Genomic DNA, 22,851 nt, shown 5'->3' with positions numbered 1-22,851 from the left:
GTGTGTGTGTGTGTGTGTGTGTGTGTGTGTGTGTGTGTGTGTGTACTTTAACCATTTAATTTTTCGTGTTTCAAAGCCAGTCTTATTTTTGGTCTCCTGTCTTTCTCTTGGTTTCTCTTTCTTTTTTATGGGTATTAGTTTCGCTCTTGTAGTGTGTCCATATCTCTATTTTTGCCCTTAACATGTGTTTACGTATCTAACCTACCCCATGTGCGTGACAATATTACTCTTCATCTTTTTGCCTTTGTGTTTTCCTAGGTATCTCTGCCTTCGTATTAGTATTACTCTTGCCGTTCCTGTGTTTACCCTACCCTTATTATGAGTCTGTTTACCTACGTATATTGCCCCATGTGTCTTCGAATGATTTGCTCCTTCGGTGTGCTCATAAGTCCTCGATCTATCACGTGTCAGTCTTGGTCGCTGTTTGCCACTGTTATTCCTGCCATTTGGTTATTGTTGTCCATCTTTGTTCTCGATGTCTGCCCCCCAGGCTCGAGTGTCGACATAGGTATCAAGTTTCCCGTAGAGGTCAGTGCTAGGGAAGAGAGAGAGAGAGAGAGTGCGTGTCTTGACTTAGTAGGGCATTAACCTCAACATTGATAAGAAAAGAGGAATCCTGCGTTCCTATAGCCAGTTTGTTTGTTTGTCAGTTAGTCAGTCAGCCATTTAGCGGGTTATTCACGCAGTTACCGGTCAGTCAGTGTCGTTCAGTTAGCCATTCAGTCAATCGATCAGTCATTCAGTCCGTCAGAACCCACTCAATTACTTTATGGTCAGACAACACAGGTTAGGATGTAAGAGTACCCAGCCGACCAATCAATTACCCAATCAATCAGTCACCCAACCGTCCCATGACCTACTCACTCACTCGCCCAAGCACCCACCAGCCCACCTTCTCACTCCCGTCATTCACTCATCGATCTAACTTTCTACCCCGTCTTTCTTCATTTACTCCATTTGCCCAACCACCCATCCCCTCACTCATGCATACACCATTTTACCCACTGCTAAACTCCCTCACTCATCCAGACACCCAGGAACTCAGTCACTCATCCATCCACCTACCCATTCACTCACTCATCCATTTGCCCACCTACCCATTCACTCACTCATCCATCTCAACTACCTATCATATCATTTATCCATACACCCACCTACCCATTCATTCACTCATCCATCTACCCATTAACTTACCCATTCATCTACTCAACTACTCATTCACTCATTCATTCATGTACTCTACTACCCATTCGCTCATCCATTCATCTATCCACCTACCCATTCACTCAGTCATCCATTTATCCACCTACCCATTCACTCAGCCAGCCATCTTCCCACCTACCCATTCACTCACTCATCCATCTACCCACCTACCCATTCACTCATCCATCTACCGACCTACCCATTCACTCATTCATCCATATATCCACCTACCCATTCACTCATTCATCCATCTACCCACCTACCCATTCACTCATTCATCCATCTACCCACCTACCCATTCACTCATTCATCCATCTACCCACCTACCCATTCACTCACTCATCCATCTTCCGACCTACCCATTCACTCATTTATCCTCCTATTCACCTACCCATTCACTCATTCATCCATCTACCCACCTACCCATTCACTCACTCATCCATCTACCCACCTACCCATTCACTCATTCATCCATCTACCCACCTACCCATTCACTCAGCCAGCCATCTTCCCACCTACCCATTCACTCACTCATCCAGCTACCGACCTACCCATTCACTCATTCATCCATATATCCACCTACCCATTCACTCAGCCATCCATCTACCCACCTACCCATTCACTCATTCATCCATTTACCGACCTACCCATTCACTCATTCATCCATCTACCCACCTACCATTCACTCACTCATCCATCTACCCATCTACCCATTTACTCATTCATTTACCCACCTACTCATTCACTCATGCATTCATCTATTCACCTATGCAGTCACTCATTCATCCATATACCCACCTACTCATTAACTTACCCATTCATCTACCCACCTCCTCATTCACTCACTCATCCCTCTCCCCATCCATCCATTCATTCATTCACTCATTCACTCACCTACCCAATCAATCATCCATATACCTGCCTACAAATTTACTTACATAACCACGTATTCACTCATCCACCGAGTATTCCTTTCCTCACCCTCTCAGTTCCACTCACTCACTCACTCCCCTCTTCCCCTTCGCCATCCACCCACCCCTCGCACTTTGTATGTCCTTGGTGGGTCAGTAAGAAGCACCGGCAACAGTGGTACGTAGCCATCAGCTGATCGCCAGGCGGCCACCCGTTGCCAGGCAGGGGTCACGTGCTAGAGAGTGGATAGAAGGTGGGGTCTATTAGAGGGACCTATAGGGCGAGGCACCAGGAGAGGGAAGGGTATGGGAGGGGGGTTAGGAGCAATGACCCTACTGTTACACATTGGGGGGGAAGAGTAGCAGGAGGATTAGGAGAAGGGGGAGGAGGAAGGATATAGCGATCAGACATGCGTGAGAAGTACAAGGAAAAGGAAGAAGAAATAATAGTAAGAGGAACAAAAACTGGAAACGAAGTAGTGGAAAAGTCGGTTAGGTGGTTATATAAGGCGTCCCAAGATGAGGACTAAGGAGAGGAGGAAGGAACAAGTAGAAGGAAGAAGAGAGGGAAGGAACAAGGAAGAGAAATAGTAAGAAGAGGAGGAACGAGTAGAAGGCAAGGAATATGACTAGGATGCTTAAAAAGACGAGAACGATGGAAAATATTATGAAGAGAAAAGACGAAGATGAAGAGGAAAAAGAAGTAGGAAGAGTGAGAAAGAGTAGACAATGAAGAGGGGGGAGCAACAGAGATGGAGTGGGGTTGAAGAGAGAAAGAGGAGAACGAGAACAAGAACGAGATCGAACATGCAGCAGGGAAAAGGAGTAGGGTGATGAAAAGGCAAAGAACCAGAAAGCAATAACGGAGAGGCAAGAAGAAAAAGGGTGACGATGATGTGCGCGAAGAGGAAAAATGGATGATGATAATGATGGGAAGGGAACGCTATGAGCTGCTAAATAAAGAGGAAGGAAAAGAAAGAAAACTAAGGAAAGAAAGAAACCAAATAGAAAACTCGATACTGTAACAAATTGAGAGAGAGAGAGAGAGAGAGAGAGAGAGAGAGAGAGAGAGAGAGAGAGAGAGAGAGAGAGAGAGAGAGAGAGAGAGAGAACCGAAGGGGATTGCAAAAAAACAACCCTTAGCAACAACTACAGAGACTCCCATGGTCATCCCCTCCTCCTCCTCTTCTTCCCCCTCCCCCCATCCCCCCTTCCCCCCTCCTCCTCCTCCTCCATCCCTTATTCCTCTAGTTAGTCTAGTATAACCTTCTTTTGTGGTAGACTCAAATAAAAAACCGAGGTGAAGTGTGTGGTCTGTCAACATGTCTGTCCTTGCCAAACATTCTCTCTCTCTCTCTCTCTCTCTCTCTCTCTCTCTCTCTCTCTCTCTCTCTCTCTCTCTCTCTCATAAGGTATGATATCAAGTATTGTATTACTCAGAGGTTATAGAGGAGAAGGAGGAGGAATACATAGGAATACATAGGAAGAACAGACACCAGAAGACCTGGCGGTCTATGGCGAGGGTGTCTGTCTACTACCGCTACTACTAGTAATCTACGTGTGGTAGGACAGGACATAATAGATGAAAAAGGAGGAGGAAGGAGAGACAAGACACATTTAAAGAGGTTGCGGTCAATCCAGGGCAGATGAGACATGGTAGTAGCAAAGAGGGGCTGTATGTGAAGAGGAAGACAAAGAGGAAGTATGAGGCGGATGGGAAAGCTCGGAAGATAATAATTATGGAGATCCAGACGAGACTGTAGTAAAGATATGCTGTATGGAAAAAGGAAGACAAAGAGGAAGTATGAGGCGGATGGGAAAGCTCGGAAGATACTACGGAGATAAAAGGTGACAGGGATGAAAAATGTAGGGGGCGTCATCTGGTGATATCTGGCTTTCTTGACCCCCGCCCCATCCTTTAGGCGTCATCTGGTGATATCTGGCTTTCTTGACCCCCGCCCCATCCTTTAGGCGTCATCTGGTGATATCTGGCTTTCTTGACCCCCGCCCCATCCTTTAGGCGTCATCTGGTGATATCTGGCTTTCTTGACCCCCGCCCCATCCTTTAGGCGTCATCTGGTGATATCTGGCTTTCTTGACCCCCGCCCCATCCTTTAGGCGTCATCTAGTGATATCTGGCTCTCTTGACCTCCGCCCCATTCTTACTGGTGATATCTGGCTTTCTTGACCCCCGCCCCATTCTTAGACGTCATCTGGTGATATCTGGCTCTCTTGACCCCCGCCCCATTCTTAGACGTCATCTGGTGATATCTGGCTCTCTTGACCCCCGCCCCATTCTTAGACGTCATCTGGTGATATCTGGCTCTCTTGACTCCCGCCCCATTCTTAGACGTCATCTGGTGATATCTGGCTCTCTTGGCTCCCGCCCCATTCTTAGACGTCATCTGGTGATATCTGGCTCTCTTCGCTCCCGCCCCATTCTTAGACGTCATCTGGTGATATCTGGCTCTCTTGGCTCCCGCCCCATTCTTAGACGTCATCTGGTGATATCTGGCTCTCTTCGCTCCCGCCTCATTCTTAGACGTCATCTGGTGATATCTGGCTCTCTTGACTCCCGCCCCATTCTTAGACGTCATCTGGTGATATCTGGCTCTCTTGGCTCCCGCCTCATTCTTAGACGTCATCTGGTGATATCTGGCTCTCTTGGCTCCCGCCCCATTCTTAGACGTCATCTGGTGATATCTGGCTCTCTTGGCTCCCGCCTCATTCTTAGACGTCATCTGGTGATATCTGTCTCTCTTGGCTCCCGCCCCATTCTTAGACGTCATCTGGTGATATCTGTCTCTCTTGACTCCCGCCCCATTCTTAGACGTCATCTGGTGATATCTGGCTCTCTTGACTCCCGCCCCATTCTTAGACGTCATCTGGTGATATCTGGCTCTCTTCGCTCCCGCCCCATTCTTAGACGTCATCTGGTGATATCTGGCTCTCTTGACTCCCGCCCCATTCTTAGACGTCATCTGGTGATATCTGGCTCTCTTGGCTCCCGCCCCATTCTTAGACGTCATCTGGTGATATCTGGCTCTCTTGGCTCCCGCCCCATTCTTAGACGTCATCTGGTGATATCTGGCTCTCTTGGCTCCCGCCCCATTCTTCAGACTGTTTTTCACCTCCCCCGTGATCCGCCAGAGGGATCTTTCTTTCTCATATGAGTACATGAATCAACACTTTCTCATTTTGTCACTCATCAAGGACAACACTTGTTAATTTAGTCACTATTACGAGATCTACAGTTCATTAGGTACGTTTCCCTAGCTGCTTCGCGTCACTGAATGCGACATAATTTCTTAATACGTCCTTTTCTCTACAAAATATTGACGAATGGCATCGTTTCACTTTCTTGTCTCTAATGATGGCGATGATGTTTTCATACCGGAAAATTCTTATTTATCCTACAATGATGCTTTAAAATGTTTTGTGGTGCCGCAGTAACACAACAGTAACCTCGTGAACACTATATTCACCCCCACCTGGCAGGATTACCCATAAGAAGCTCAGAGGAAAGGGTCATCGCCATAGGCCTAACGAGGTGCGGGCAGCAAGAAAGTGGCCGTACCCTGCTCCGCCGCGGCTTGCGCGGGACAGCCGATTCTTGTCAAGAATTTGGGGGGATTCTTGAAAATCTGACGCGTTAAAACAAGAAACGCAAGAATTTCCCTGGATTTGGGGAGATTCTTGCTCGGTCTAGGGTAATTCTTGATTGGCGAGGCGTGTGTGGGTGGGGCCTTGCTGGAGAGGAGCGATGTACGGGAGCATTGAATAGGAGTTGGGGGATGAGGTGATGGGTGACCTTGTAGCTACCAGATGGGGACATAGCGATGGAGGGTGTTGGACGTAGCACAAGGGGGAGGGGGGTGGGAGAGAGGGGATAGGGTGAGGCCTGGCAGGGAGTCTGGATGACGAACCTATTTGCAGAGGGTGTTGGTGTTGGGGTGCATGGGTTCAAGGCAAATTTTTAGGGATGGTGAAGTGAGGGTGGTAGCGGTGCTGGCTGCTTGGCGGGGAAAGGGTGGGAATGGAGTAGGCAGGCGAAGTTTGGAAGGTTGGGGGCAGGTGTGGAATGGATGATTGATGGAGGGGTGATGATTCTGGACACGTGTTCGGGAGGGGAATTACCACTCCTTCCACTTTACCGAGTATAAAAAAAAATGCTGTAAGTAAAAAATGTTAATTGGTAAGAGCGTCTGTTTCTTTTTGTGGAGGTGGTGGTGGTAGTGGTGGTCCCGGCTTGTTATCGGCGTCGCAGACGCCGATCAACAGATAGCCCATCTTCTTGTTGTGCTCTTCAAGTTGTTTTCATGGCTTATCCATGCATTGTAGACATGACATTGTATAATAGCATTTGCTAGCCCTGATGAACCCTACAACATGGCAATATAAACAAAGTCAGCTGTTTTTTTTTTTTTTTTTTTTTTTTTTTTACGTCTTGGCCTGTGGCGCCGGTAGGCTTTCATAGTAGGGCATGATGGTCGGCCCCAGCCCGTTGTGGCGCAGGGAAATGTTTATAGTGGCGCCATCTTAACTTTTCAGCATTTTCCATTTTAGACCCCTAGTTGCATAATATAAATTGTTGGGGGGGTGTTGGAGGGTCATGCGCGAAGCCGATCTAGCACAGTTTTTGTGCTATTAACACTTGTTTTTTTTCCTGTCTGCGCACTGTCTGTGGATTATACTATGGACGTTTGCCTTTGTCTGTTCTTGTTTGTCTATAGTGTACCCTGAGTCGAAGAAGTAGTGACGGTGGCGGCTGAATATTTTGTTTATTTTTGCTCTGAGCCGTGGGTGCTGTTTGGGTTCGTGCCTCTTTCTCTCTTCATCTTTACTGTCTTAATGAGTCTGTTTGCCGGTGGTGGCGATATGGGGCGTGATATTTTTCTTTATCCTATACTTCCAATTTTTATTGCTCCTGTTTTTTACTGACGTCCCTCTTTATTTTTCCTCTGGGTCTTTCTCGTTGTAACTGTCCTTGTAAATGTTTCTTCTTCTACTTTGTCAGTTTTGTTTTCCCTTGTGTACTTTTTTCATCATATTGTTTCACCAACAAATTTAAAGGACACGAAAGGAGAGAGAGAGAGAGAGAGAGAGAGAGAGAGAGAGAGAGAGAGAGAGAGAGAGAGAGAGAGAGAGAGAATAAGAGAGAAACTGAAAGTGAGAGAGAATGAGAATGAGCTAGAGAGAATGAGAGAGAGAGAGAGAGAGAGAGAGAGAGAGAGAGAGAGAGAGAGAGAGAGAGAGAGAGAGAGAGAGAGAGAGAGAGAATGAAAACGAGAGAATGAGAATAAGAGGAAATGAAAGTGAGAGAGAATGAGTGAGCTAGAGAGAGAGAGAGAGAGAGAGAGAGAGAGAGAGAGAGAGAGAGAGAGAGAGAGAGAGAGAGAGAGAGAGAGAGAGAGAGAGACTGAGAGAGAATGAGTATGAGAATGAGAATGAGAATGAGATTTGATGTGAGAAAAAAATGAGAGAATGTGTGTGTGTGTGTGTGTGTGTGTGTGTGTGAGAGAGAGAGAGAGAGAGAGAGAGAGAGAGAGAGAGAGAGAGAGAGAGAGAGAGAGAGAGAGAGAGAGAGAGAGAGAGAGTGGATGATCAGCACTAAAAATATATTCTAAGCGCATAAGCTATGAAAAGCTAATCTTTCACACACACACACACACACACACACACACACACACACACACACACACACACATCAGTCACCTTTCAATCCTCGTTGTGTCCAGGCGATATTTTCAGTCGCTTACATTTCCTTACATAAACCCTACACATCATGAGAAGTAAGTGTTTCCTATTTTCCGTATAAAGGGACGCTAATGATCTATACCTTTATTTTAGTCTTATACAAGTAGAACAATTATCGAGGTTTGCATAAGCTACAGAACGTTAACTTATGAGATTCCGCATAGATATGGAAAATAAACGGGTTTAGACATAAGGAAAGGACAGGAACAGAAATCACGGCTTTAGAAAGATATGTTGGCCTCAATCGAGGCTAGGTAGTGGGTTTGGGCCGGTTATGTTGTGCGTGAAATTGATTACGAAGTGAATGGCGGTACTGGGCGTTGATATATCGAGGGATGACAGAATATGAAGCGAGCGTGAAACGGAAAGCCAGTACGAGAAAATCTGGCAGAACAGATTCATAAGAAATTAAAAATCTGACACTGAGACATTAGTGCAAGTTCTCCTCTTCCTCCTCCGCCTCCCCCTCCCCCTCCTCCTCCTTCTCCTACTACTACTACTACTACTACTACTACTACTACTGCTACTGCTACTAATACTATTATTACTACAGTTACTACTACTACTACTACTACTGCTACTACTACTACTACTACTACTACTACTACTACTACTACAGTTACTACTGCTACTACTACTAAAACTACTACTACTAATAATAATAATAATAATACACTCACTATTTCTACTGATACTACTACTACTACTACTACTACTACTACTATTACTACTACTACTGCTGCTGCTGCTGCTACTGCTGCTGCTACGACATAAGTTTACTACTTCACAGAAATATAAAAACGAAAACTCTGGCGCGACGAACAGAGTGAATGTAACAAGCACTAAAGTGTTGCAGGGGCTATCGGACATCACCTGCATCGACAGCGACAGGTGAAAAAAATATATACGCGAAACACACTTTGCCCTGGCGTCGCGTTAAATTTGAATCTGATGCTTCATAACTTTGCTTGTCAGAGGTGTGCACGTATCAGGCTAACATGCACGCCTTCCATATACGTATACCTTCACACGTATACCTGGTTCATTATCACCTGCAGATCAGGCGTGAGTGTTTATGCAAAGTAGTGAATATGTATCAGAGAGGCGATGGTGGGAACTGCACTTCAAATCAGGGGTGTGGAGTCGGAGTCGGAGTCGGATACTTTTGGCCGGAGTCGGAGTCGGTAAAAATACCCCCGACTCCGACTCCTTAGCGTAATGATTTATCGTGCAATGTAGTTGTGAAGTTTTTTTTTTTTTTTTACATTATCTAGATGTTGTCTATATAGAGTACACGTAATTTGGTGTAAATACATGTAAGAAAAGGGACCTCAAGAGAGTCTACCGGCGCTAGAGGCAGCATCTAAAAAAATATAAAAAAATGCAATAGAGGGGGAGGGGCATGGGGGTCGGAGTCGGAGTCGGAGTCGGAGTCGCAACTTTAAAATTTCCTGGAGTCGGAATCGGAGTCGGAAAATTTTAACTCCGACTCCACACCCCTGCTTCAAATTCAATTCCCCATTTCACCTGCGTTGGGTATGTCGAGATAGACAGACAGATGGACACACACACACACACACACACACACACACACACACACACACACACACACACACACACACACACACACACAGAGAGAGAGAGAGAGAGAGAGAGAGAGAGAGAGAGAGAGAGAGAGAGAGAGAGAGAGAGAGAGAGAGTGTTCATGACTTGTGTGCATGGGATATCATCTTTATTGCATCTTGTAGTCCTGCACTGTTTGCCATAAAACAAGCATCCTTACCACTACTGTGTTGTTACTCCAACAGATCACAGAATATTGCCTCTTTTTCCTGATATTCATCTTAGACCTCCATTCAGACTCTGTGTTGTTCTTCGATCAAAACTTGCATATGGTGGAGGAATTCCACATAGTCTAAGAACAGTTCTAAAGATAAATATATAACAAAAAACAGGGCTAGATGGAGAGATGGACATCAATCATTTTTTTTATTTATCAGAATAGAGATCACTCAACACCAGAGGGAAGCGGATAACGTTGGGAAAGGTCTTTGTTCTGCATTAGATAAGTAATGGCTGAATATGATTATTTAACCTCGTGAGTATTTTTTATGTCAATCCAGCCTTTCGGGGTGGGAATTTTACGAAGTGTTTGGCGTGGGTAGTAATGAATATAAATATGGTTTAGTTTATCTATTTTGAATATTGTTCATCTACGTATCTCTTAAATGTTGAACAAACACCTTAATCTTGCTAGAATTATCTGAGATGGAAGAACATTTATTGACGAGAAATATCGTTTGGGACTATCATTGCAAAAGTTAGCTCTGAATTAATGCAACAGTTAACTAGTTTATCGTTTCAGGACAAACATACTGCCAGCACGGTGTTCCAGCAAGTCAACAACGACTATTATTACCACTACCGTTATTACTGCCACCATGTTTTGAGAAGTAAATGTTGTCGAGGCAAATTTGAAAGCAGGAATTATGACATTGCCGGCCAGTTTAACCTCTGAAGCGTAACATGAAGGGGCAACCAGCGATAATTCATGAATGATAATTTTTGAATGGCAGGGTTTGTTTACCTGACTCCGTACATAACACGCATGGTAACAGGCAGACCTCGCATAGGGCACGGGGGGGAGGGAGAGAGAGAGAGAGAGAGAGAGAGAGAGAGAGAGAGAGAGAGAGAGAGAGAGAGAGAGAGAGAGAGATTGGTTGCATTGCGTTGTCCCTTGGATACGTGACCAGAGAGTCTTTTCAGCATTGCGTCATCGTCCACATAGATGAATATGTTGTGTAAAGTCGTTATTATTGTAAGAAAAGGTGTGTCAGAGTTACGATATTAGTGTGGTGGTGGTGGGAGTAGTAATAGTAGTAGTAGCAGTAGTAGCAGTAGCAGTAATAGAATTATTATTATTATCTTTATTATTATTATTATTAGTAGTAGTAGTAGCAGTAGAAGTAGTAGTAGTAGTAACAGTAGTAGTAGCAGTAGTAGTAGTAGTCCATCCTATGTCTCAGGGGCACCAGACACACTTGCCCAAAAGCCACCAACATCTTCAATATGGACTATGAAGCCACAGTGGTGGAGAGTGACATTAGGGTGGGCCGGGAGTGACCTGAGTAGGGAAGGAAAGGGGGATCTGGACGTAATAGATGATAGGTGATTTAGTGCTAGGTAGTATTAGTGATATGGTTGGATGCGACAGTCATTAGCGAACAGAGTTGGGGCTAATGACCTCCAAGCTATGGAGCCCTCCATGGTTATGTGTCGGGAAAATAAACATGGGTGGAGGTATCATTTATGTAGTAGTAGTAGTAGTAGTAGTAGTAATGACAGTAGAAGTAGCAGTAGTAGTAGTAGTAGTAGTAGTAGTTGTAGTAGTAGTAGTAGTAGTTGTTGTTGTAGTGGTAGTAGTAGCAACAGCAGCAGTAGTAGTAGTAGTAGTAGTAGTAGTAGTAGTAGTAGTAATTATGGTAAAATCGCAAAAATATGGAGGTGATATAATTACTATTATTATCATCATCATCATCATCATCATCATCACCATCACCATCATCATCATCATCATCATCATCATTATTATTATTATTATTATTATTATTATTATTATTATTATTATTATTATTATTATTATTATTATTATTATTATTATTATTATTATTATTATTATTATTATTATTATTGTGGTTGTTGTTGTTATTGTTGATATTATTATTAGGTATCTTTATTATTATTATTATTATTATTATTATTATTATTATTATTATTATTATTATTATTATTATTATTATTATTATTATTATTGTTATTATTATTGTTATTATTATTATTATTATTATTATTATTATTATTATTATTATTATTATTATTAAACTAATAATAATAGTAATAACAATAATTATAATATTAATAACAATGATAATGATAATATATTATTATTATTATTATTATTATTATTATTATTATTATTATTATTATTATTATTATTATTATCATTATTATTATAATAATGATAATGATAACAGAGAGAGTGAGAGAGAGAGAGAGAGAAAAAATATTCATATGTGTTTGGAATAATTATATACTTGCTGGCAATTATTATTAGTGGAAGATTATATTTTCGTCTACTCTTCAGCCCCTCTCACTTATTCCCTCTCCCTCCTTCCCTTCCTGGCATATTATCTTACATGATTTTTCTCTTCCTTTTTTTTTGTGGTTGGGACTGGCGTTCAACGGTGCTTCATTTCTCATTCTTTGCTGTTATTTTCTTCTTTACAGCCCTATGTGGTAGCTTTCCAAATATATAATTTAAATGTCTTTAGTTGGTTGGGTGAGCCTACTGATTATATTTTTTTTATTTAATTCCGCCGTGAATCCTCCTCCTCCTCTCTCTGGGTAGCACTCCCTCTCACTCTCTTCACGTAATCTCATATTTCTCTCTCTCTCTCTCTCTCTCTCTCTCTCTCTCTCTCTCTCTCTCTCTCTCTCTCTCTCTCTCTCTCTCTCTCTCTCTCTCTCTCTCTCTCTCTCTCTCTCTCTGTTCCCGCAAGGCAAGACTGATTTTCTTTTCTATTCACTTCTCCCTTCTTTAATTAAAACGATTTTTCTCTGCGTGTGAGCGTGTGTGACATTATTCGGAACCACGTTTTGTCTTTCATTCGCTTGACTCAATGATCCTTTGTGCGACTTTGATGGCACCTCTCGTGTTTTCCCTTTTTTTTTTCTTTTTTTTTTGGGGGGGGGGGCGGGGACAGAGTATGAGTTTTGCTGTTTGGGATTGTGTTTTTTCTTGATATGTTAGTAGTTTTTTTCTTTCTTTCTCTTTCTTTCTTTCCTTCATTCTTTTATTTTGGTTGCAGTGAAAGTGATGATTTTGGTGGTGATAGGGGTGTCTGTGGTGATGATCTGTGGTTGTGGTGGGGGTGGTGATGCTAATGCTGCATTGGGTAAGGTATTGTTGATACTTGTAGTGTTACCATTGATGATGCGAGTCCATATTTGGAGGGTTAGGCCCGCCAGCTCTGGTGGAACCGACGAAAGTTAGTGATACTGTTTCTATTAGTGATTCTGGTGGCGGTGGCATTGGTAGTGGTGGTGGTGGTGGTGGTAGTGGTGACTGTGGTGATGAAGGTATGGGAAGTGCTGTCTTGAGCTTAAGTGGTGCCAGTGATGGTAATAAAAATAATATTGGTGGTGATGACGGTTTCGCTGACATCGTTTAACTCTTCCCTTCACGTGATCACTCGATGAGTGTTTGTGGGTGACCACTGACCGAGGAAACCCATTGAGGGGGGTGGGGAAGGAGGTGGGGAGGTGTGTACTGATGCCTCTCCTCAGTCCTCACCCCTCACCCTCTTACTCCTCTCCCACTCCATATCCACACACACAATGCGCCCTCACCCTCGCCTCTTAATCTCACCTCTCTCAGGCTCCCCTTTTTCTCTCTTCTATCCTTATTCCCCTCGCCACTCCCTCCCCGCGCTAAATTCCTGCACTGAGAAAACGAAAGGAAATGAAGTGAGAGAGTGACCGTGAGGCGAAGAGAGAAAAATTGAAGGTGGAGAAAACGACAGGGATTTAGAGGTAAATGTGTAAGTAGACACGTAGATAAGTAGAAGAGAGGTTGGTAAGGAGTTATATAGAGTGTTAGTAAAGCAGTTCGGTAAAAACGCATGGTTAGTTTTATATTACGTTGATGGTGTATTTAAACTTGTGTCTCCGAATAGTTATCTTCAGCATCACACACACACACACACACACACACACACACACACGCACACGGCTCAATTTACTCCCTCCGTCGTGTAGACTGTAGAATCTCCTCAATATTAAAACTCAACCCGTGCTAGCAGTCATGGTGTCTCTCTCTCCCTCCCCTCACAACAGGACATTGACAACAGAACTTTTTGAACAGTGTTGATTCATCGGCCGTGACGAAGTGAAGCGACAAATCCCTCGCCTTGGCCTTGCGACGCGTATTGGGGCGGAGGGAAGGCTAGGAATGGTTTATGTGACAACTGGTTCAGCTTGGTTTGCTCTCTCTCTCTCTCTCTCTCTCTCTCTCTCTCTCTCTCTCTCTCTCTCTCTCACACACACACACACACACACACTTTATCTCACCTTCAACCAACCAACCAAAGGAGCTCTGTGCTGTCCTACGTCATTCTGCATTTGGTTTCATGTCACTGCTCTCTCTCTCTCTCTCTCTCTCTCTCTCTCTCTCTCTCTCTCTCTCTCTCTCTCTCTCTCTCTCTCTCTCTCTCTCTCATCGCCATGGTATCTCTCAGTTGTGCTTGTGTGTGTGTGTGCGTTGCTCGGTTTTATTGTCTTCATCTCAAAGGAAAACGAGATAAAACTGTCTGCTTTTTTTAAATTAAAATTACCATTCCATATTTCATTTAGGTAAAAAAATAAGGGTCAAAATAAGATGTTCTGCTCTTTATTGAATCCATCGCGTTAACTCTTTTTACAAGCGCCCCCACGTGTAGCTCATTTCCTCTCCTCTTGCTCCCGGCACAGAACATACTTGGCAGTTTATATGTAGGTGGGTGCAGGCCGTGGTGTAGTGTTAGACTGTGCAGTGTGATGTGGTGTGGGTTTTGCATATTGTGGGAGAGGTACTTAGTGCAGTTTTGTTACATGGTGTAGTGTAGTGTGAGATGTATTGCTACTAGATTGCTACTAGATTGCTCACACGTGTTGCCTACTGCCACTACCTAGCATAGTGTAATGTAGTATGTGGTCTAGTTTAATCTTGTACAGTCTAGTGTAGCGTGACGTAGTGTGACGTGGTGTGACGTGTGCAGTATGATCTAATCTGGTCCAGTAAAGTTCAGTATAAAGAATTATAACTGGCTGTAGCCGCCTGGATACACTGGGGGCTCAAGTCTAATCAAGTCCCATCTACGTCAGTGTAAGGTGGTGAGGTGGCTGTAGCTGCATGGATACTCGGTGTTAAAATCAGGCCCACTCGTTCAGCATGACTAAAAGATTGTTTTATAAACTATCTACAAGCTGGAGATTTTTTGGTTTAATTTATTGTTTTTATAGTTTTTTATCTCCTTGTATCGCCCTTGAGTTGCCTTCTATGCTTGAAAAAAAGTCCGTTAACGTTTATGACCGATCATAAAATAAAGTAAGATACTTGAGAATCTAATCCGGGCGAACATGATCCACACGGAATACGAATGAAAGCTCCTGAAGATTTTGCTTGTCAGTGGACATGTAGTTTGTTCATTATTCCATGTGATGTCAAAACGATGAAGCTCGATTCGTAGATTTACTGCAGAATGTAGAATGTATACATGAAAAGAAAAGAAAATAGTGGACATAAAAAAAAACTATTTGTTCTTAAAATAAGTAAAATTACAGTAAAATATTGCGCATTGCTTTTACATATTATCTTTTATCTTAGAGCATACAAGGAGCTCCTGCTTACAAAGAAGACACTGATTTTATGCAACACTTTTTTTCCTCCATCATATTTAGCGATGCCATTTTGTTCATAGTTTCTTTTGCATCACAAACGGAACTTACATTTACGTAAAAAGGGGAAACAACAACAATATACCAATTTTTTTTGTCCTTTATACCTAACTGGGCGTCGAATTTCTAGTTTGTTTGTTTGTTTTTTATTCCCAGCGGCGCGTCGAATATTCTTCCATCACTAAATTAAGAGAGACGCGGCGAGTGGGTGTGAGCAAAGGAGGGCGTCACGTGGAGACCCAATTTCTTTTGTTTTATTGTTTTTTTCTGCTAAATGAGAGCCTGTCCAAATACTCTCCCCTCCTCTCTCCCCCTATCGAACCTCCTTTCCTCCCTCCTCACTTCTCTCCTTTCCGTTCCATTTTTTCTCCACTATTTCGTCCGTTCTTTTTCTATCCCCTCTTCTCCTTTCTATTGTCCTCTCTCCCTCTCTCTTCTTCCCTTCTCTGTTTCCTCTTCTTCCCTTTCGTTCCCTCTTGAGACCTATTACTCGCAACCTGGTAATCTTCCCTCTTGTCTTTCTTTCTCTCCATCCTCTTCCTGTTCCTCTTCTCTCTCCCCTCACGTCAGCTCACACGTGTCCTCTTTTCTCCCTCTTTCTTTACCTTCACTGTTTCTTTCCACTTCCTTTGTCCCCCTTACCTCCATCCCACCCCTCTCCCATACCCTCACATATGCCCTACGTGACTTCTTTCATCTGCTTTCCCCCCTTACTTTTCCTACCATCTCTGCCCCCACGTCCCCTCTCCTCTCTCTTTCCTATTTTTCCATGTTTTTCCACCACCCCGTCTTCCTTTCCTTCCCCCGCCGTCAAGTGCTCGTAATGAAAAGTGGCCCAAGTTTCTCGTCGCTGGCGAAGTGACATACTCGCTTCATTTTCCGACGTCAAGGCTGAAAAACGGCGCAGGCGTGTGTCAAGTTTGTTTGTATAAAGTTGTTTGTGTGTATCTTCCATGTTTTATAATGAGGTGAGTGTGTGTGTGTGTGTGTGTGTGTGTGTGTGTGTGTGTGTGTGTGTGTGTGTGTCGTAGAGGGCAGCAAACTACTACACACGGAGATAACAAGGAAAGTAGACAAACAAACAAATATAGATTGGACTAATGAATAAACACGAGCAAAAATCTCAGACTAAGGCGCACGGCAAGTCATTCACACAAACACGCAAACACACGCAAGCACTGATAACCGCATGCAAGCAGAGAAAAAACAGTTGCATGCCCTGCAATTAACACGTCAACCAGTGGCCTCCTCCTCCTCCTTCTATTTCTTCTTCCTCTGTTTTCTGCCTTCTCTTCTTCTTTTTCTTCTTCTCCTTCTTCATCTTCTTCGTAGTCGTCGTCCTTTTCTTCTTCTTCTTCCTCATCTTCTTCTTCTTCTTCTTCTTCTTCTTCTTCTTCTTTTTCTTCTTCAGTTTCTTTTCCTCCTCCTCTGACGGACCGCTTTCCTTCGAAGCGACGGAAATCAGAGTTAATTTCCGTTCTACACGTGTAGCTGAATGCCCAACTTGATTATTTTTTTGCGTATATTACAATGGAGAAACCGGACACCATTGCCACTGCCGAAATTTGGACTGTTTATTAAGTAAACTAAAAGCCAGTCCTTGGGATAGAGGGCAAGTTTGAGGTGGACCAAGGTGTGGCTTAGTGACGGGATTCGGAGAGTTCACGTAAACGAGAATAAATCAGATTGGGCTCGACTTACTAGTGGCGTCCCACAGGGATCAGTTATCGTATATGTCAACGATCTTGACTTGACATAAGCAAGTTTGATGACGACTCAAAAATAGAAAGATAAATCAGTTCAAACAACAACACTGGTATTACAGGAGTTAAATGGATATATCAGTTCAACATATACTTATGCAACGTCCTGAGTGTAGGAAACACAACCCAGTAAGCAATTTACATAAAATAACACAGTTCTTGACCACTTCAGCCTCGAAAGGGATATGGGTGTGCGTGCCAGCTCTGACCTTCGACTCAGAACTTGCTGTATTAGACAGAAAACGCTCAGTCTTGGAAATTATTTCTAGAAGCATAAGCAACTGGAGCTCAGACGTTATCCTTAAATTGTATCTGATACTAGTTAGGCCTCCACTGAATTGTGTTGCTCAGTTTTGGTGGCTCATTACAGAAAAGATATAAATTCCCTAGAATCATTAAAAGAGAAGTATTTCTTAAATCCAAGGAACTTACAATTTTTGGAAAGACTTAGACTGCGAGGTGATCTAATTGATTTTTTTTTTTTTTATGGGTTAAGGGTCGGGGCGATTTAGATAAAGTACTCATATAAAAACAAAAACATAAAAACACACAGCAAGAACTGGCTCATGAAAAGGGTGGTGGATCAAACTTAGGAGGTATGTAGGAGAGGCAAGCACAATGGAAGGATTTAGATGGAGGTTTTATATATATATATATATATATATATATATATATATATATATATATATATATATATATATATATATATATATATATATATATGTGTGTGTGTGTGTAAATAGATAGATAGATAGATAGATATAGACATATAGATATAGATAGATAGACTTAGGAGGGAAGTTTTATAATAACACACTCAGGAGCTGTCATGTGCAGGTCACCTGACCTCTTGTTGTCTCCTTACACCCTTGTGCATTCTCGTGTGAAAGAAGAAAACTTTCCATTCGTTTCTGCTTCATAGACTGCCATCACCTCTCAGCATGCCCGACTCACTGAATAACTCAATCACTCACTCCATAACTCATTGCATTATTCACTCAGTCTCTCCCATTCTCCCCATCCGGGTCCAGACCGCTGACGCCTCTCCTCCTCCCTCTCGCCGCGCCCGACGCACTCCCCCTCCGCCATGGTCCTGCCGTCCCAGAAGAACGAGAAGACCTACCTCCTCCCAGGGTCGTGGTGGAAGGGAAAGAACCTCTCCACGTCCTCAGCTTCGTCCTCCCCGCCGCCGCCGCCGTCATCACCTCCCATGTATGGCGGGTAAGTGTTGGGGGTGGCCAGTTGATGTGTGTGTGTGTTTTAGTGTGTGTGTGTGTGTGTGTGTGATTCACCACGGCCTGACCACGAGTTGAACTCGTCACCGCCAGCAAGTACCCTCCCGACCCGACCAAGCTCATTAGTAGTCGATCTCTGAGTAGTGCCGGGACCTTCACACACCACACACCCCATCCCCCTTGCTTCATGTCAGCGGAAAAATCACGGCCTGAGCGGGGTTCAAACCTCAGCTTGTCAGGCCGGAGCCTAACAGGACAGAGCCTTACTCCACTGAACTATCGTGTGTGTGTGTGTGTGTGTGTGCAATTCACCACCACGGCCTGATCACGTGTTGGACTCGTAATCGCCAGCAGGTAGCCTACCCTCCCGACATGAGCAAGTGCTCTTTATCGTCGATCTATGGGTACCCCATCCCCCTTGCTCAAGGGTGGACAGTAACCACACCTGCTAACGGTTTCAGTGGCCGTGTTCCCCTGTTTTTCGCAAATAAAACTTTAACAAAGCGTCGGACAAGGATGTTATTTTGGCAGTGGATGTTTGAGACCCCGACCTAATGGGCAAAAATATGATTTGGTGTCACATGTGAATAATGAAACACTTATAGGATTAAATTTAGGGTAAACTTGGCTAAAAGTTGAAGGCACTGTGAGCGAGGCTAGCCCCGCCCCGCTCATCTTCTCGTGACGTCGACGTGACGTTTAGTTCTGACGTATGAGTAATCATCCATCCAACCAGCAATTATGGCTTACTGCTTCACACACACACACACACCGTAGCAATATTTAATCTACTGTAAATATGGATGTTCCTTATAATTATGGACTATCAGTTGGGGAGAAATAGTTTTACTCGAAGGGAATTACTTATCCTTTACATGGAAAATGTGACTATTGGTAGTACATGCTGCATGTATGTAAGCGAGCAGTAGTTTCTGGTTTCATCCCTTGTTGGTTCACCAACCTCCCCCATACCCAACCTCTCCATCCTCACACAATCATCCCCACCCAACTATAGTGAATCCACGAGGAACTGGCGGACTGGGGGGTTTCTGCGGGGGTCTCTCCTCCCGTACCACGTTGCCACATCTCTTGTCTCCAATTGTGGGATTAGAGTCAAGGTGTTAAGTGGACCACCATAAGCCTCCCTTCATTTCCTCCTCCTCCTTCTCTCTCTCTCTCTCTCTCTCTCTCTCTCTCTCTCTCTCTCTCTCTCTCTCTCTCTCTCTCTTCGGGGACGAGAATACAGGCTGTCATGCACTCATGATCCAGTTTGGCGCAGACTCTTTCAATAGTTCTTTCACTAACATTAGTGGCTCTTGCTGTTCTTGCAGTTACTCTTGTGAGTGGTATGATAAATCCTCTGTTGTTGTTTTCGTCTAAAAAGTACTTGTTTACATTGTAAATGAGTTCTTTCTCGCGGCTGTGCAGCCAACGACGTGGAGAGGCAAGGAGAGGGAGGGAGGGGAGAGGAAGAGGCGGGAGCGGGCCACCCATGGGCCCACCTGCTGCCCCTTCCATGACCTTAAGAGAAGTGACCTGGGCTCTGGATGTGTAGAATGACAACGTTGGAATACAAGGCTGTCAAGTTTCGTGGTATTTATACAAAGTATTTGTTATTATCTTAAAAACGAAGCAATCTTAACGCTATATGACCTTATTGGATTATCCAATTATTTAATTAAATTAATTTAAAGGTAGTAAATAGCTGACATATGAGAGGAAGCGAGAAGTGTTGAGAGTGTGTGGCAGGGTGCGGTGCGGGGCTGACCCGCACCTCTCACCCCCCAATCCGCCAGTTCCTCCTGGATTGACTATACCCAACAACACCTTTGTCGTTGGCGGGGCTAGCCTCGCTCACAGTGCCTTAACTTTTAGCCAAGTTTACCCTAAATTTACTCTTATAAGTGCTTCATTATCCACATGTGACACCAAATCATATTTTTGCCCAATAGGTCGGGGTCTCAAACATCCACTGCCAAAATAACAACCTTATCCGACGCTTTGTTAAAGTTTTATTTGAGAAAAATATGGGAACACGGCCCCTGAAACCTATAGTAGTCAACAGAAAGTATCCGGTCTTAGCTGGCTCGAACCGCCGCCCTGTCAGACCGTGAAGCCTGGCAGCGCTGCGCTCTAACCAGTTGTGCCACGGAGTGGTGCGTGCGTGTGAGTTAAGTGTGTAAGTTAACGTTTATTCTAATCATGTATATATATATATATATATATATATATATATATATATATATATATATATATATATATATATATATATATATATATATATAAATTCATTTTAACATTAGACACGGTCCGCCGAGCCGAAGCTCCCTGACGTAAATTTGATCATTTATGGATGAGACGTGGAACTATAAAATATAATCAGTGCCTAATTATGGATATATACATAAATGTGAAATACTGATTAACATTATAGAAGTAGAAGTAGTAGTAGTAGTAGTAGTAGTAGTGGTGGTAGTAGTAGTAGTAGTACATAGTAGTAGTAGTAATAACAGTAGTAGCAGCAATCGTAGTAGTAGTAGTAGTAGTAGTAGCAACAACAGCATTAGTAGCAGTTGTTGTATAGTCAATCTATTTGAAACTGGCGGACGGGGGGGGTGATAGCTACGGGTCAGCTAAGCCCCGCACCTTGCCACACACTCTCAACACTTCTCGCTTCATCTCATAATTATGTCAGCTATTTACTACCTTTAAATTAATTTAATTAAATAATTGGATAATCCAATAAGGTCATATAGCGTTAAGATTGTTTCGTTTTTTAAGGTAATAGGTAACAAAGATTTTGTATAAATACCACGACATTTGACATGGTTGTATTCCAGCGTTGTCATTCTACACATCCAGAGCCCAGGTCACTTCTCTCAAGGTCATGGAAGGGTCAGCAGGTGGGCGCCTCTGCTTCTCCCACCCCTCCCTCTCCCTGCCTCTCCACGTCGTCGTTGGCTGCAAAGTCACGAAAAAGAATTCAATTACAATGTATGAGCTATGATGTAGTTTATCTTGATTTTAGTAAGGCCTTCGATAAGGTACCTCACCAGAGACTGATGAATAAAGTCAGGGCTCATGGGATAAGAGGGAAGGTATTTGATTGGATTAAGGCGTGGATTAGCGACAGGAAACAGAGGGTTACCATTAACGGTAAAAAATCTGAATGGGGTAATGTTACCACTGGGGTTCCTCAAGGTTCAGTTTTAGGCCCGCTTTTATTCATTATCTACATCAATGACATAAACAATGGGATAACTAGTGACATAGGTAAATTTGCAGATGACACCAAAATAGGACGCACTATTAGGACAGGGGAGGATACTAGAGCACTGCAGGAGGATCTCGACAAACTGTCAGCTTGGTCAGAAAAATGGCAGATGAATTTTAATATCACCAAGTGTAGCGTATAGTATGTAGGGTATAGTTTAGACTCCACACCTATAGGCAGATCAGAGTGTGAAAGGGATTTGGGAGTGTTAGTGAACTCTGACCTAAAACTAAGGAAGCAATGTATTAGTGCAAGGGCTAACAGGGTTAACAGGACGGTAACCAACAGGAGTGCAGAGGTCATCCTCAGACTCTATTTAGCGTCAGTTAGGCCACACTTAGATTATGCTGTCCAGTTTTGGTGCCCACACTACAGAATGGACATCAACTTGCTAAAATCAGTTCAGAGGAAGAGGATCAAGATGATCCAGGGGCTGAGGAACCTCCCATATCAAAATAGGCTGAAACATCTAAACTTACATTCACTAGAAAGACGAAGAGTGCGGGGAGATCTGATAGAAGTATTCAAATGGATCAAGGGTTACAACAAAGGCGATATAAGTAAAGTACTGAGAATTAGTCAGCAGGATAGAACACGCAGTAATGGATTTAGATTAGAAAAGTATAGATTTAGGAGAGATATAGGCAAGCATTGGTTTAGTAATAGGGTGGTTGGAGAATGGAATAGACTCAGCAATCACATAGTTAGTGCAGGGACGATAGCTTGTTTTAAGAGTAGACTGGATAACTACATGGACGACGATGACAGGTGGCAGTGAGGTGTGGGTGCAGTAAGGAGACAGGGTACTGGAGCGTACGCCCGTACCGAAGGTAAACGAGGATCAAGCCTCTACCTGTAACCTCTGAAACTACACCTCACCCATCGTGAGTAGTGGGGGGGGATTCTGGAGCTGCCCTGTGTAGGCCACTCGGCCTCTTGCAGTTTCCCCATGTTCTTATGTAAACAAGTACTTTTTAGACGAAAAAAACAACAGAGGATTTATCATACCACCCACAAGAGTAGCTGCAAGAACAGCGAGAGCCACTAATGTTAGTGATAGAACTATTGAAAGAGTCTGCGCTAAACTGGGTCATGAGTGCATGACGAACAATATATGTTGTCTCATAAGCAGAGAGAGAGAGAGAGAGAGAGAGAGAGAGAGAGAGAGAGAGAGAGAGAGAGAGAGAGAGAGAGAGATGGAGGAAGAGGAGGAG

At 43.5% G+C, this 22,851-nt stretch overlaps 1 protein-coding gene across 1 annotated transcript in view; it reads left to right on the top strand.

The window, feature by feature from the left end:
• The window catches only part of LOC127008521 (uncharacterized), a 65,758-nt gene that overhangs the window by 1,487 nt on the left and 41,420 nt on the right, over window positions 1-22,851 (top strand). The window contains exon 2 of the mRNA XM_050880668.1: window positions 18,160-18,349. Within this exon, the coding sequence (XP_050736625.1) occupies window positions 18,216-18,349 (134 nt within the window). The 5' untranslated portion in view covers window positions 18,160-18,215. The remainder of the gene's footprint in view (window positions 1-18,159; window positions 18,350-22,851) is intronic.

This window comes from Eriocheir sinensis, chromosome 4 (genome assembly GCF_024679095.1).
Source record: "Eriocheir sinensis breed Jianghai 21 chromosome 4, ASM2467909v1, whole genome shotgun sequence".
NCBI classification, from domain to species: Eukaryota; Metazoa; Arthropoda; class Malacostraca; order Decapoda; family Varunidae; genus Eriocheir; species Eriocheir sinensis.
This window is presented reverse-complemented; position numbering and strand designations above follow the sequence as displayed.